Source organism: Eubalaena glacialis, chromosome 1 (genome assembly GCF_028564815.1).
Source record: "Eubalaena glacialis isolate mEubGla1 chromosome 1, mEubGla1.1.hap2.+ XY, whole genome shotgun sequence".
Lineage (NCBI taxonomy): Eukaryota > Metazoa > Chordata > Mammalia > Artiodactyla > Balaenidae > Eubalaena > Eubalaena glacialis.
The window spans coordinates 68,273,235-68,289,801 of NC_083716.1; the positions used below are offsets into that span (position 1 = coordinate 68,273,235).

The 16,567-nt window shown below is 35.3% G+C and overlaps 1 protein-coding gene across 1 annotated transcript in view; it reads left to right on the plus strand.

The window, feature by feature from the left end:
* CTNNA3 (catenin alpha 3) overlaps positions 1-16,567 on the plus strand; it is a 1,728,069-nt gene that overhangs the window by 1,668,557 nt on the left and 42,945 nt on the right. Inside the window, exon 18 of the mRNA XM_061197871.1 lies at positions 6,856-6,990. Coding sequence (XP_061053854.1) covers positions 6,856-6,990 — 135 coding nt within the window. The remainder of the gene's footprint in view (positions 1-6,855; positions 6,991-16,567) is intronic.

Here is a 16,567-nt window from a genome sequence, read left to right on the forward strand (position 1 = left end):
CCACAACAAGAGAAGCCACCGCAATAAGAAGCACGCTCACTGCAACAAAGAGTAGCCCCCACTCGCCACAACTAGAGAAAGCCTGCGCACAGCAATGAAGACCCTGCACAGCCAAAAATAAATTAAATAAATTAAATAAATACATTTTTTAAAAAAAGACCATTTTAGTCTAAATAAGGAGATGTGACAAAATTTGAACAACATATATAATTTCTGGTAAAACAACATTTATGCACTGAAAAATACCAAACTATAATTTCCCAAATATAACTCTCACAAGTCAGCAGGTCCACTCTAGACCATATGAATCAATGTCGTCCTCCATCACGACATCATAAAAGAGTCCCACTGTATTTTTACCATGCTTCCATAGATACCCTTCTCTTTTGTGTCTTAGTAAACCTTAGTTTGCTAAAGAGCAGCAATGATAGGCATAACAAAGAAGGAAAACGTTCAAAGTATGCTGAGATTTCTGGATGTAGAATCATCTCAAATAAATGACTGACCAAATTTAATAGATGGGAGAGAGGGAGGAAGCACTCTTTATTGAGATAGTTAATAGAACAGGAAAAATGGTTTTATAATAGGCAAGATGGAGTATGAGACAGTGGAGGGTTATATGTGTTGAGTGTGAAATGTTGATAAGACAGTGAGATGAGCTGGGGCAATACAATATGTATATGGATTTTCTGAAGACTGGGTGGGATGATAGAGATTTAGTCATGTTTATTTTGTAAGTGATCGATGAAGCCCGAGCAGCATATATTGATGCTATTATCCAAGAAGAGGGTAAGAGTGAAAAGATGCCCAAGAATGAAAACACAGAACACCAGTAGGGGTGGCATTGAAAATTTTTAGAAAGCACGTTCCTGAACAAGAGGAGAGAAAGATGGGATTACAGGGTTGAGGGAGGGATTTTGGTTTGAGGGACTTTATGTTGATAGATTCAAGGATAGAAAAAGACATTAAAAGTACAGAAAAAGATGGGATCATGGATGATCTGTGACCCTGAGGAAGGTGAAATGAGACAGCCTCTGGGCTGGAGTATAGGTGGAGAAATGAGCCCTGTGGGAAGGGAAAGGTCATGGACACAGAGTGCTCCTGCTATCACTGATTGCTTGAAATTTCTACTCTAGAAATTCACAATGACACCTAATAACTTTCTCTTAACAAACTTTGCCAGCTTAGCAGAATTTGTTGTCTGTAATTGCAAAAGTCATTTTAACTGTGTCTTAAATAAAGTTTAAACTCCATTATGAGCAAAAAAAATAGCTAAACTTATGGAATAAAGGTCTTTAAAAGTATTCACTTTGCTAATTTACCCTTAAAATTCAAACTGAAAGGTAATAAATGTTCTTCACTTTTCCTCTCATTACTAAATGACGTATTCTGTATTGGTATGAAGCACCTTACTAGAAGAGTGAAAGCCGGTTTAATGTGACAAAACCACTTAGGCTGACATGCCATCTGCTTGTCTGTAGTGAGTGTCCTGGTGGTTATAAAACTTAAATTAAAAAAAAGAAAATCCATGCATTAAAAAGCTAACCAGGTGTCCTGGTTAACATCTCCTATCTTAATAAACTGGGAAATAATAACCAAAATGTTTTATGATATTCTACCACTTGATTTGACTAAAAGTCCCTAGCAGTATTCCTTTAAAAGTTTTTTTGTGCAAATTTTATTTTTTAAAAAGTAAAGGACACGAATGTTCTATTGGGTGGGCCGAAAGGTTTTTTCCTTAAGATGGCTCTAGTAGCACTTAGTAGTCTTTAATTTCATTCGAAACAATTTTGTTAGATCATAGGTGACAGCTGTCATATCAGTATGCATTTAAAAAAAAAGACTTATAAAAAGTGGTGAATTTTTGTGTAGCCATTTTAATATTGAATATGGAAGAAAAAAAGCAACATTTTCAGCATATTATGCTTTACTATTTCAAGAAAGGTAAAAACCCAACTGAAACGCACAAAAAGATTTGTGCAGTTTATGGAGAAGGTGCTGTGACTGACTGAACGCGTCAAAAGTGGTTTGCGAAGTTTTGTGCTGGAGATTTCTCTCTGGACGATGCTGCACGGTCGGGTAGAGTTGAAGTTAAATCAAAACAATAACTGAGAACAATCAACGTTATACCACTTGGGAGATAGTCAACATACTCAAAATATCCAAATCAAGTGTTGACAATAATTTGCACCAGTTTGGTTATGTGAATCGCTTTGATGTTTGGGTTCCACATAAGTTAAGCGAAAAAAACCTTCTTGACCATATTTCTGCGTGCAGTTCTCTACTGAAATGTAATGAAAACATTCCATTTTTAAAACAAATTGTGACAGGCGATGAAAAGTGGATACTGTACAATAATGTGGAACAGAAGAGATCGTGGGGCAAGTGAAATGAACCACCACCAACCACACCAAAGGCCAGTCTTCATCCAAAGAAGGTGATGTTGTATATATGGTGGGATTGGAAGGGAGTCCTCTATTACAGGGGTCCCCAACCCCCAGGCTGCAGACCAGTAGCGGTCTGCGGCCTGTTAGGAACCGGACCGCACAGCAGGAGGCGAGCAGCAGGCAAGCGAGTGAAGCTTCATCTGCCGCTCTCCATCGCTCCCCATCGCTCACATTACCACCTGAACCATCCCCCCCACCCCACCATCCGTGGAAAAATTGTCTTCCATGAAACTGGTCCCTGGTGCCAAAAAGGTTGGGGACCACTGCTCTCTTATGAGCTCCTTCCAGAAAACCCAATGATTAATTCCAGCAAGTACTGCTCCCAATTAGACCAACTGAAAGTGGCACTGGACAAAAAGCGTTCAGTTAGTCAACAGAAAATGCATAATCTGCCATCAGGATAACACAAGACCACATGTTTCTTTGATGACCAGGCAAAAACAGTTACAGCTTGGCTGGGAAGTTCTGATTCATCCGCCATATTCACCAGACATGGCACCTTCGGATTTCCATTTATTGTGGTCTTTACAAAATTCTCTTAATGGAAAAAATTCCAATTCCCTGGAAGACTGTAAAAGGTACCTGGAACGGTTCTTTGCTCAAAAAGATAAAAAAGTTTTTGGAAGACAGAATTATGAAGGTGCCTGAAAAATGGCAGAAGGTAGTGGAACAAAAGGGTGAATACGTTGTTCCATAAAGTTCTTGGTGAAAATGAAAAATGTGTCTTTTATTTTTTACTTAAAAAACCGAAGGCACTTTTTTGGCCCACCCAGTAGAAATCTAGGTCCCAAACTTTTTCAATTAGCTTTATGTAAAAATATAAAAGGTGAGGAAAACATAATTTGATTTTAATAACGGAGGTTTGGCAAATAGTAGAAGAGCATTCTTAAAGTGGGAATGATTCATTCTCCTGGTTCTGCTTCTGGGCAGCTAAAAGAGACTCAGAAAGACTTTCCAAATGTCAATAGAAAAGAAGGCTTTAACAAGTCTTAGAGTATGGTATTTCCCAATCAGTATGTTTTTCATACTTCACTTATAAAACTACCATCTTTAGGTGTAACCAACATTTTCATCAATTCTGGGAATGAAGGGTAAATCTGGGTCAAGTAACTTTTAATTTCAAAAGTTCAACTTCAAATTTTCTACTCATTTGACTCATTCTTTGCTTAACACAATTCTAGACTCTTCTAGCATGGCCTTGAAAGTGTCTTGAGAGAGACTGCATGTTTTGCTTAAACTTAGGTGATTGCAACATTGGTTATCAGTTAACAATCTAATTATTAATTTGCAAGTTTGATTTTTTCAGAAGTTATATAGTGGTGCTGGTCTTTAAGGAACAAATTCACACTAATCCTACCTACAATATACAGATAAGAGTGTCAATTTAAGCAACCAATTTACAAATCAGAGTGGCAATTTACTGTTTATATATAAGATAAAACTGGGAGGAAGACTGATATTGTTCCTAGACCTTAGAGATAGGGATTGGAGCCAGATCATGTGAGTCTGAATACCAGCTTTACTATGTCTCAGTTGGGCAAGTCAATTAACTTATCTATGCCTCAGTTTCCTCCTTTGTTAAGGAGGAAACTGAGGCATAGAGAAGGAGGCATAGAACTTGCCTCATGAAGTTGTGTGATTATTAAAAGAGTTAATATAGGTAAAGCACCTAGAAGAGTATATGACAGATAGAACACTGTATGTGTCAAAGATTATCATTGAGTCCATCCATAAGAACAAACAGTAGATAAGACCATTCATTACTCAGGATAGACAAAGCAATGTTTTGAATGAATGTCATATAGAAGAGATCATTGTGCAGTGAATGAAACAGAGAAAACTCAATTCAAATCTTTACACAAATCATAAATTCTATCCAAAACTTAGCTTGCAAATATGCAAAATGACACTAATTAGATCTCAGTAAAATGGCACTATGAATACTAACTTAGAATTATGCATGTAAAGGACATTGCACAGTGCCTGACACATAAGAAGTACCTAATAAAGATCAACTTCCTGTTGTGGTAAAACAATGAGATGACTTGCCTGTCATCATTATAGGTAATTCTAGATAGCTAATTTTTGTCTTTAAAAAAATCTGAGCAATCTTCACTTCAAAATAGACATAGTGTTCCCATAAATTCTCTTTTTCCTTGAAACTATGCAACCCACGGTAATCTGTGATTTAAAAAAAAATTCACTCCAAATTCTCCTAAGTTCAGCGATTGAAAATAAAATGGATTTAAAAGCAAGTAGATATGGATTCAAATACTGGCTCTAGCATAAGCTCTTCAATCCTGGGAAAATTATTATGCTTTCTAAACTTCTCATTTCTCATGTGTAAATTGGAGAAATGCCTTCCTTTACTTGTTTTTTGCTTCTTCTTCCTCCTCCCCCCCTTCCCTTCTCTCTCTCTCTCTCTCTCTCCTTTTTTTTTCCTTCCTCTCCTTCTCTTTCTTCTTACTTAGTTACAGTTTAATCCTCCTGATGAGACTTGTGGGAGTATCCTTTCTTCTGTGTTAAAAATTTGAGAAACGCCCTTAATATCAAGGTCTCTCTATCATCTTATCTGATTGTCTCTCTGGCTGGTTATCATGTGTCATGTCATCTGTCCATGCCTATCTAGCAGGTTGATAATATTTCTGCAGAAGAATTTATATCTTTGCTACCTTTGTTGACTAAATTTTACTCAAAAGTCACATGTTCTCATCTTGTTCACACATTCTGGAGCTATGTAGATTAGTCTATTTAGCAAATATAAAAGGGAATAAGATTCTCAGGAATTTTTCAACAACACTCCAGCTTATTAACTACTATGTAAAAGCAGAAATGCATGGAATACTTTCCGGTCTTTCATCCGACTTTTCAGTTTTCATTTTTGGCTATTAGAATTAAAGCTTTTTAAATAATAACATTTTTATTACTATAGAAATAATATAATGTAAGTAATATATATTAAGATATGTAAAATATGAAGAGAGTGAAAAATACTGATTATATCATGTTTATTTACCATTTTCACATACTTATTTCCCGCTATGTTTTAAACACAAACATAAACACATATTTTTTACATACTTTGATTGAGATAGTATGTGAAATTTTAAATGTTGTGTTTTTTTACCTTCCAAAAACATTTTCCTTTGAAAATATTATTATTATTTTTAATTTTATTTATTTATTTATTTATTTATTTATTTTTGGCTGTGTTGGGTCTTCGTTTCTGTGCGAGGGCTTTCTCTAGTTGCAGCAGGCGGGGGCCACTCTTCATCGCGGTGCGCGGGCCTCTCACTATCACGGCCTCTCTTGTTGCGGAGCACAGGCTCCAGATGCGCAGGCTCAGTAATTGTGGCTCACGGGCCTAGTTGCTCCGCGGCATGTGGGATCTTCCCAGACCAGGGCTCGAACCCATGTCCCCTGCATTGGCAGGCAGATTCTCAACCACTGCGCCACCAGGGAAGCCCTGAAAATATTAATTTTTGAGACTGTATAATATCACATTATATAGATATGTATCCTTATTTAATCTTTTCACTATTATAGAATATTTATTTCTAAATTTTGCTATTGTAAGTAAGGCTGCAGTGAATATCTTTGCATATAAGTTACAGTTCATATTTCCATATCCTTATGAATGTTTTTAAAGTGAAATTAAGTTATCGGGGATTTTAAAAAATCTATTCTAATTGTATAAGAGAAAGAACACAAACATTAAACACTGACCACAGATATTTATCGTGTTATGATTAAGCACAAAGCTCTACTCCAGGAAATTCCTTACAGAAGCTAACATAATGTAGGAGACTGTTTTTCGTAAAGAAAGTTAATACATCTCTAAAACATGTATGCTGCCTCTTTCTTGGCTCCAGGTAGATCCACAGCTGTTAGCTAAGGTGGATATGATTTCTTTTGTCAGTAATAGCTAAAAACATTAAATGCTGAAAGTAATAGAGCATAATATATGTTTTGTTGCAGATGTTTTTAATACCCATATAAATAACAAAGGACAGACAATGCAGAACTATGGGTCTCGAGGAGTATTCTAATAGCAACTTTAGATGAAGGGAATAATTGCATTTTAAATACTTCTTCAAATTTACCTAAAAATGAAATCTAAGGCTTCTAACCTTATCATAAATTAAAGGCAATTATTTCATGTACCTTTTCATGTTTGGAAATTCCTTTACTACTTATTCTGTCTATGCTAAAGTAGTTAAGGTTGGAACATGAAGAAACTCTTCTATGGTGGAAGCATATCAGAATCTACATGGGCTTGGTCGGAGAAATGGGACTCAATGCAAATAAAGTCAGTGCCTTATAAGATACTTGCAATCTCAATATTTAATTGCTCTGATCTACTTACTCTTTGTTTTGCTATTTCCATTTTTATCTCATGCATGTTAAGTGCCCAGATCCATCATGCAAACAGGACTTGTTGGCCTACCTGGAACAGATTAAATTCTACTCTCACCAGCTGAAAATCTGCAGTCAAGTTAAAGCTGAGATCCAGAACCTAGGAGGAGAGCTCATCATGTCAGCGGTGAGTAGTGCCCCAGACTTATCCCATCACATGTGGAAGATGCTTGAAACAAAGAAGCTACACCCCACCTTACCCCACCAAATCTTTTAGGGCCATGTAGGTTAGAAAAAACTCAACTGGAGTATATAAAATTGCATGAAACTAAACTAGCAAGAAATCTTGCCAGATTTCTTAAAGAAATGTTAAGTCAGTATAGCTTGTCTTTATTTACTTCAGAGATTTTACAGTGAATCAGGTTTTGTAAGCCCCTTGTATGAGAAATGGATGTGAATTTAGAGCACGGTTTTCTGAATTGAATCCTATAATTTTTTATAAAAATAAGTGCATATGTAATTGCAAATCAATGAAATAATTGCTTTATTACTATTAATTAATATTTGCTTTCTCATTATTCATTTTTATATCATAGAAATTCAGGTCTTGAAAACTGTTATCTCCAGATGTAATTGTAGCAGTAGAATATGATAGAATGTAAATAGGTTTAGAGGAACCTTCATAAATTCTTTGGTGACCCTGAGTTTCAAATTGCTATAAAATGACCACGGTAGAAATAATGTCTACCTTTTACTCATCTTTTAATAACAGTAGATCATTTCTCTAGAGTGGGTATGGTAATAAAATAATATTTGATGTCTATATTGGATTCAGTTATCAGTGACTTTGAGAAGGACATGGACCAAGATTATAAATTTGAGTTAAAGTGAAACATCATGAACATTCTAGGAACTTACATTCATGAGGACAAATTTTTTAAAATGATAGCATACACATAAATGTGTAAGTCTGGGAGCTCTTTAGCCAGACTTTGGTCTTTCCCCCAATGAACTAACATTTTTCAAAAGAACATAGTTGCAAAAATAAAAGCAAAGGGAATTCCTCGGCAGTCCAGTGGTTAAGACTCTGCACTTTCACTGCCAAGGGCCCGGGTTCAATCCCTGGTCAGGGAACTAAATCCTGCAATCTGCACAGTTGGCTTAAAAAAAAAAAAAAGAAAGCAAAGAATTACCATCAAGGGTAGACGGCTGGGAACTAATCCTTACCGACTATCTCTTGCCTATATTTTGTCTCATTTAATCTTCACAATAACATGCCAGATAGATTGTTTAGTTGTTTGTTTTATGTTCTTTAAAACTTGAAAAAAAAGAAATTTAGAAAGGTTAAATAGCTTCCCCAAGTTCCTATTAGTAAATATCAGACCTGGGGTTTACCTTCAAAGGTCTTGCCTTTTCTGTTCGGGTGGACAGGCTTGAATCTATGATGAAACTGAAAACCAAAAATCAAAAGTGAATAATTTGGAAATTATGTCTAAGTAATTATTAGAGATAAAAAATTAGTTTCCTTGATATTCAAATTTTGCAAAAACAGTAATGCAAACCAACATAACCTGTGCTATATTGGTTCCCTATCATTTTTCAAAGGAAAATGCATTTTAAGTAGTCACTGTCTATCCACACAGAAATGTGTGTGGGTATATGAATCCGTGTGTGACTACATATATGCATATATACAAACAGAATGCATATACGTATATAAACATTTAAAAATATTGTATCGGGCTTCCCTGGTGGCGCAGTGGTTGAGAGTCTGCCTGCCAATGCAGGGGACACGGGTTCGATCCCTGGTCTGGGAAGATCCCACATGCCACGGAGCAACTGGGCCCGTGAGGCACAATTACTGAGCCTGCACGTCTGGAGCCTGTGCTCCGCAACAAGAGAGGCTGCGATAATGAGAGGCCCGCGCACCGCGATTAAGAGTGGCCCCCACTCGCCGCAACTAGAGAAAGCCCTCGCACAGAAACGAAGACCCAACACAGCCAAAAATAATAAATAAATAAATAATTAATTAATTAAAAAAAAAAATATTGTATCTTTATTTTGGATTATTAGACAGTCTTCATTTTCTCACTTAACATTATACTACTTTATATTTTTAAAATTCATTTATTTTATTTATTTATTTTTGGCTGTGTTGGGTCCCCTTTGCTGCGCACGGACTTTCTCTAGTTGCGGCGAACTGGGGCTACTCTTTGTTGCGGTGCGCAGGCTTCTCATTGCAGTGGCTTCTCTTGTTGCAGAGCATGGGCTTTAGGCGTGTGGGCTTCAGTAGTTGTGGCACGTGGGCTCAGTAGTTGTGGCTCTGGGCTCTAGAGTGTAGGCTCAGTAGCTGTGGCACACAGGCTTAGTTGCTCCGGCATATGGGATCTTCCCGGACCAGGGCTCGAACCCGTGTTCCCTGCATTGGCAAGTGGATTCTTAACCACTGTGCCACCAGGGAAGTCCCCATTATACTACTTTAAATGTGTAAAAAATATATTTATTTGTAGACCCGAGCCTGTTATCTGTTTACTTTTCTCAATTTCACACACTCACCATCATTCACAAGGTCTAAATCCATATGAATTTTCTTTTCCAATTATATATTTACCTCTTCATGTTGCCTGAAGCTAAGCTTTCAAAAATGTTGATAGAAGTTCGGCCTATACATTATGTTAAAATGTATTACTGTTAATTGTCCCTCCAAATATAATTTCCTCCAGATGTACAAATTGAGTTGTTATCCCTTCCTGTTTGATATGACGATTCAAATTCATGAACTTTACATATTTTACAGATAGATTAAGCATGAGCCATTTAGAATCCAGGATTTACAATTTAAAAGCTGTCATTATATAAAATGAAGAATAGCATTGCAAATCCAAAGCTATTTTGTCATCATTTCACCCACAATTTTCCATTAGAAAAAATAAATCTGAAGAAAGGGAGCATGTCATGCACCCTTTTACATGCCTTACTGCCATCTGTTTGCAGGTAGATCCTGGAAAGCTTTTAAAATGTATTCAATTTGTGTGTGCTAAAGCACAATTGCTTTATTCTCTCTGTGATCCTGAGTTCTCGTCTTCTTTCTTCTTTAAATTGAGAAGAAGTTCTAATCTAAGCCATCATTTTTCTATGAGGTCTTTTGAAAAGTAATAAACCTGATTGTAAAGCAGGGAAGCCCATTAAAAATTACAGAAATATGGTATTCAAAACTACACTTTTCAAAGTTTGCATTCCAAAATCAGGTTCATGAAACATTACTTTTAACAAATATATTTGGTTAGAAAGAAATAGGTATGAATGGAATGCATTTCTGGAGTGAATGGGCAGAATGTATTCTGGGTCTGGAGTGTCAGGGTTTAGGATAAAGAAGATGTGTTCATAACATAAAGGAATTTGAAATCATTCTCATAATAGACCATTTAATTAAAATAATTTTCCAATGATTCTTATGTCTATCTGCAAGCATTTAGCCTGAAGTTACATATTTTATTTATAACGAAACCAAAGTGTAGTTAGTCCAAAACTCCAGCCGTGAGTTGAGCATCCTCTCAGTACCAGGCATCTGAGAACATCTGGGAGATGCAAAGCCTCCTTTAAGATGCTCAAATATGTGCAAAATTAAGGTACATAAAATATACCTAAATATACAAAAATGATGTAATAGGCCAAAATAATGTAATAGGCCATATGATAGTTGAATGAACAAAAGCATATGGTAAGAGGTGAAGGAATAATTAATTCCACTGATGTGGCAAGTGAACAAGAGAAAGCTCCAGAAAGTGGTTTGACTCTAATTTGGTCCTTGATTAATAGGTAAAAAAACAAAACAAAACAAAAAAGCTGTATATTTATGAGGGAAGGAGGGGAAAAGGATTTGAGGTAGATAGAACAATTGAAGTAGAAAAGATAGAAAGATAGAAATAGGGAAAGATAAGGATTTTTATGGAAATAGCAAACAGTCTGAAGTGATTGGAAACAACTGTACTTGGTCTGTTGGTGTGTGTTAAGGGGGGTGGGAAATAGAAGAGAAGCTTTAAATGAAACTGAGGCTGTTTCAAAAGGATCACTAACAACATTTCAACTTTATCCTATAGGCAATTGAGAGTAATTGAAAAAGTTGAAGTTTGAAATGGGTATAAACTGATATATGTATTTGGAAGTTAACATTTTTTTAAAGAGTTCATACCTAACCTTTTATTTTATTTTTATTGAAGTATAGTTGATTTATAATATTATATTTGTTTCAGGTGTACAACATAGTGGTTCAATGTTCTTATAGATTATATGCTATTTAAAGTTATTATAAAATGATGGTTATATTTCTCTGTGCTGTGCAATATATCCTTGCATCTTTTTTTTTATTGAAGTACAGTTGATTTACAATGTTGTGCTAATTTCCACTGTACAGCAAAGTGACTCAGTTATACACATATATATTCTTTTTTTTATATTCTTTTCCATTATGGTTTATCCCAGGAGATTGGATATAGTTCCCTGTGCTATACATAAGGACCTTGTTGTCTATCCATTCTAAATGTAATAGTTTGCATCTAGTAACCGCAAATTCCCAGTCCATCCCTCTCCATCTCTCCCTCCCCCTTGGCAACCACAAGTCTGTTCTCTATGTCTGTGAGTCTGTTTCTGTTTCGTAGATAGGTTCATTTGTGTCATATTTTAGATTCCACATATAAGTGATATCATATGGTATTTGTCTTTCTCTTTCTGACTTACTTCCCTTTGTAAGATAATTTCTTGTTGCATCTGTCTTGCTGCAAATGGCATTATTTCGTTCTTTTTAATGGCTGAATAGTATTCCATTGTATATATGTACCACATCTTCTTTATCCCTTCATCTGTCGATGGGTGTATGGTTTTGGAACTGAGGAGAGAGGTATGAAGGAGAAATAGATGGGATCATCCAGTGAAAGTATGCTGAATAAGACCAAAAACAGCTGAGACAGAGATCCAGAAAGAATGTTTTTCCTACACATGTTATTCTAGTGTGCCTGTATCAGACACAGAGACTTAGTTGTAGCCGTTTAAAGAAATTGGGAGTTTACTGTCTCAATCAATCCATCCATCCATCCATCCATCCATCCATCCATCCATCCATCCATAATGGGCAGTTCTGAATGTCAGCTTCACAAAGTCATCAGGGAATCAGGCTCATATGTCTTTCTGCTTTATTATGCTTGGCTTCTGGTTTCCATTTTTATTAGGATCAAAATATGTCTTCTCTAACTCTAGCTATGGCATTTGTATTCCAGACAGTAAAAATGAAGAGAAACAGAAGCAAACATTCCTAGATCTTTTTTAAGTCTCTTGCAAATGCTTTCTCTTACATATTATTGCCAAGACTTCAGTTATATGGCTATGTATAACTGCAAAGGACACCACAAAATGTAAAATTTGTTTGTTTGTTTCTGTGTGTTTTAATCTAGGCATGTTGCTTTCCCTATCTAAATCAGAGTTTTGTTTCTATGAAGAGAGAATAGTTATTGGGTGACAACTAGCAATTATACCATATCCCTCTATTAAGACAAAAGTCACAGCAGTACTGGTATATATTGTCATTATCTACTTTTTTATACATTTTCTCCTTTAGACTATAAAGTCCATGAATATTTTTGAATGATTGAAGATACAATAGCCAGTAACTAGAAACACAGAAAATTCAGGTTAACTGAGCCTTAAAGCACATATTGGATTTTACATTTATAAGGTATCTTTACATCTTTTCTGAAGCAGGATCAGTAATATGGTGAAAGCAAAAATTAGGCCATAGTGGGCTGAATACTGAGTATGCAGTAAGAGAGAAAAGATGGTAGCTTACACTAGATTTTCCAGCAGTTTGTAGTTGAAAGGAAGGAGAAAGTGGGGGGTGGGGAAGAGACTGAGACAGACTTGGGCAAATGGAATTGCTGGAAGCTTCTTCATATTACTCTTTTTTTTCCCTTTTTTTTTTTTTTTTTTGGTTAGCATTTTACTTATGTACTTTTTAAATGGTAGTAATTGAGCAAATGTTTAGGTAAAGAGCAAGAACCAGAAAAGAATGAATCTATAAGGATTAAGACTGTAACTGATAGAATAAAATCGTAAACAGGGGAGAAGGAGTGGAATTAGGAAAACAGGTAGAAAGTGTAGATTTGGAAAAAAAGAACTTTTCTCCTGAGCAACAGATCCAGATAAATGAAGAGAAATGAGGATATAAAAACATTTAGATACAGATGAATGAGGATATAAAAACATTTAGATACAGTCATTTTGGTAAAATGGGAGCAGTAATTTCCCATTAAGATTAAGACTTGAGTGCTCTATCCACAGTTTTATTTTAGCAAAAGAACAAAGTAAATATGTCCATATATTCAAAGACTTTTCAGTATTGCTTAGAAGAGAAAATAATCGAAGTTAATACCAATGATTTGAGATAGTAATCAGATATACTGTGTGCTAGACATTATTCTACCAGAGCTGAGCTCCAGGACATTGCCTGGATTATGGAAACTGACTCAGCTTCATTTTATGCTTCAGTCACATGAAAAGGAAGCCTTCCAATGGCTATCCTCTCTCACAAAAAGGGGGGATATATAAAAGCTTAATTGAAAAAAATGATAGCAAAACACAGTGAAACCATGTAATTAAACGTACTGTTGCAGATCATTTTCCATAGCTTTCTTGACTTATTAATGTACTAATTAGGAATACATTACAAATATAACTCTAAGAAGATTAAAATGTACCTGGGTTACCTATGGGCATTCCAATAAATTCTCTGTCAGTTTTTCCTCTAGTGTCCTTAAGCATGGTGCCAAGTGGGGAAGCTATTTTACCTTGTGAAAGGAGTCTTGCTATAAAGAAATAAATATTCTTATATTCTAGCCTGTATATATATATATATATATATATATATATATATATATATATATATATGAATTTAAGAGAAAAAAATCAAATAATTAAAATGGTTTTAAATTCTTAAAATTACCCTTTCCCAAAGTGTTATGCTTGTAGGCTAGCAATTTTTTATACTACCTCAAGCTGATTAATTACATAATCACCATGTTTTGTGCATTTCCTTTAATGTGTTTAATTGTGCTCTCTTACCCTGAGCAGGTGTGCCAAAGCCACAATTTTAAAAATTGGATAAATAATAAAACTAATCAGTCAGGGGGGGAAAGATCAGCAAGATGGAAAATTTGCCGAACAACAGCAATTCAGCTTTAGCTGAAGTCAAGGGGCAGTGCGCATTCAACTAGGAATGATAGGGAACAGTAACAATGCAGCTATTGATGGAAAGAGCCACTAGGGCCTGCAGAACGCAGGCAATGAATTACATACAGCATGATTTAGTAGGTTAATGTGCTTGCCATGTTAAGACATTAAGGGAATTAGTTAATGAGCTTTCTGAACCTGCTGCAATCATTGGTAGTCATCAAGAACATTGGGAAAACTAAAAGAAGATTTGGAAAATCAACTGAAGTATTTAGAGATTTAAAAAAGGACTAGGAGATGTATGAAATGGAATGGGGAGAGATGAAAGAAATGACAAAGGGGAGAAGGGTGAGGAGAAAAAGTAAAGAGAAGGAAGAAGACACCTGGCCAATAAATTTAACTCTCAAGAATGTTGGGAGTTTTCAGTTTGTTTTTAATGCTGAATAGGAGGCAAATGGAAGTAATAGACCTTAGTAATTAAAAGAATATATTTTAAAAACAAGAAAAGGTGTGGGGGTATTTTCTTTTCTTTCTTTTTTTTTTGTTTTTTCCTTGCAATGTAGTCAAGTAGTTCTCTTGGTATTTAGGTAAGCTGATATCACAATGGATTAGATTTTCTTGATTGTGCTATGCATCTGGTTGTAATAACACTTGAAGGAATCTTATAATCTCTTCATGTTATAAGTATCTAACTCAAAGTAGCTTTACAAACAATGAAATAGGTCAAGGACTTTCAATGACTTGCCTTAGTGCATGACAGTATCTAACAGCAGAGTCAGGGCCAGAATCTAATTCTCAAGTTCTTTACTCCATCACTACTGAAAGTAAGCTCTATAGCCTCCGAGTGGGGTTAGTGGCAAAATGGCAGGAGGTGGTCTTGGTATACTCAGCTGGGATAGTTGCTGTGGATATCAAGAGATAAGGAATTTTTTTTTAATTGGGGTATAGTTGTTCTACAATGTTGTGTTAGTTTCTACTGTACAGCAAAGTGGAGTTCCCTGTGCTATACAGCAGGTTCTTATTAGTTATCTATTTTATACATATTAGTATATATATGTCAATCCCAATCTCCCAAAGATAAGGAATGGTTTTAATAGAAAGATGTGGAAAACACTGACTTGAACACAGTATTAACTGATAAAAATGATGATTTAATGTTCTCAGATTTTTAAGAAAGCCTGACCAGAACATATTCTTCATCTTGAACATGAGACGCTAACAGGAGGGAAAACTACTGGACTCCAAATTAGGAGACCCAGGTTGTAGTCTAGACCTTAATCTCTTTGGGTTTCTTTATCTATCTCTTAAACTAAGGTTTGGAATTAAATGAGCTCTATGGTTCCTTCCAACTCATAATTTCTGATCTTAGTCTCTTTTGTACTGAATATTTAAATTTCTTTCTCATTCCGTCTTCTGTATATTCTGTGGCTATTTTATTTGTGATTATCATGGGGATTATGTTTAACATCCCAAAGTTATAACATTTTAACTTGAATTTGTAGCAGCTTAAATTCAATAACATACAAATTCTTTTCTCCTTAACAGCTCTATTCTCCACTCCTTTCAGTTGCTGATGCTACAAAATTACATTTTTATACAGTGTGTCCAAAAACATAAACAAATAAAAAATTTAATGCATTAGTGTCTTAAATTATGTAGAAAACAAAATGTGGAGTTAAAAACCAAAATTACATTCATACTTACTTTTAGACTGATAATTGCTTTTTTTAAAAAATGTTAGCTTCTTAAATCACATGGAAAACAAAAAGTGGAGTTGCACACTATTGTTTTAATAATACTAGCTTTTATAATTGCCCATGCATTTACCTTTACTGAGACCTTTATTTCTTCATACAACTTTGAGTTACTGTCTAGTGCCTTTTCATTTCAACCTGCAGGACCCCTTTTAGCATTTCTTTCAGGGCAGGTCTAATGGTAGTAATGAACTATTTCAGTTTCTATTCACCTAGGAGTGTCTTAATTTCTCCCTACTTTTGAAGGACAGTATACTGTATATAGTATTCTCAATTGACAGTCTTTCTTTTAGCACCTTGAATATATCATCCCATACCCTCTGGTCTTCAAAGTTTACAGTGAGAAGTCTGATGATTATCTTATTGAGGATTCCTTGTAGTTGATGGGTTGCTTCTCTCTTGTTGCTTTCAAAATTCTCTTTTTGTCTTTGTCTTTCAACAGTTTGATTATAATGTGTCTTGGAGTGAGTCTCTATGTTCATCCTACTTGGAGTTTACTGAGCTTTTTGGATGTTTATGTTCATGTCTTTCATCAAATTTGGGAAGTTTTCAGTCATTACTTCTTTAAATATTCTTTCTGCCCCCTTTTCTCTCTTCCTCCGGGACTCTCACAAATGGGTATGTTGGTCTGTTTGGTAATATATCACAAGTCTGTTAGGCTCTTGTTCACTTTTCTTCAATCTTGTTTCTCTCTGCTTCTCAGACTTGTTCATTTCTTTGTACTATCTTCAAGTCTGCTGATTCTTTCTTCTGCCTGCTCAAATTGGCCTCTGAATCCCTTTAGTTAATTTT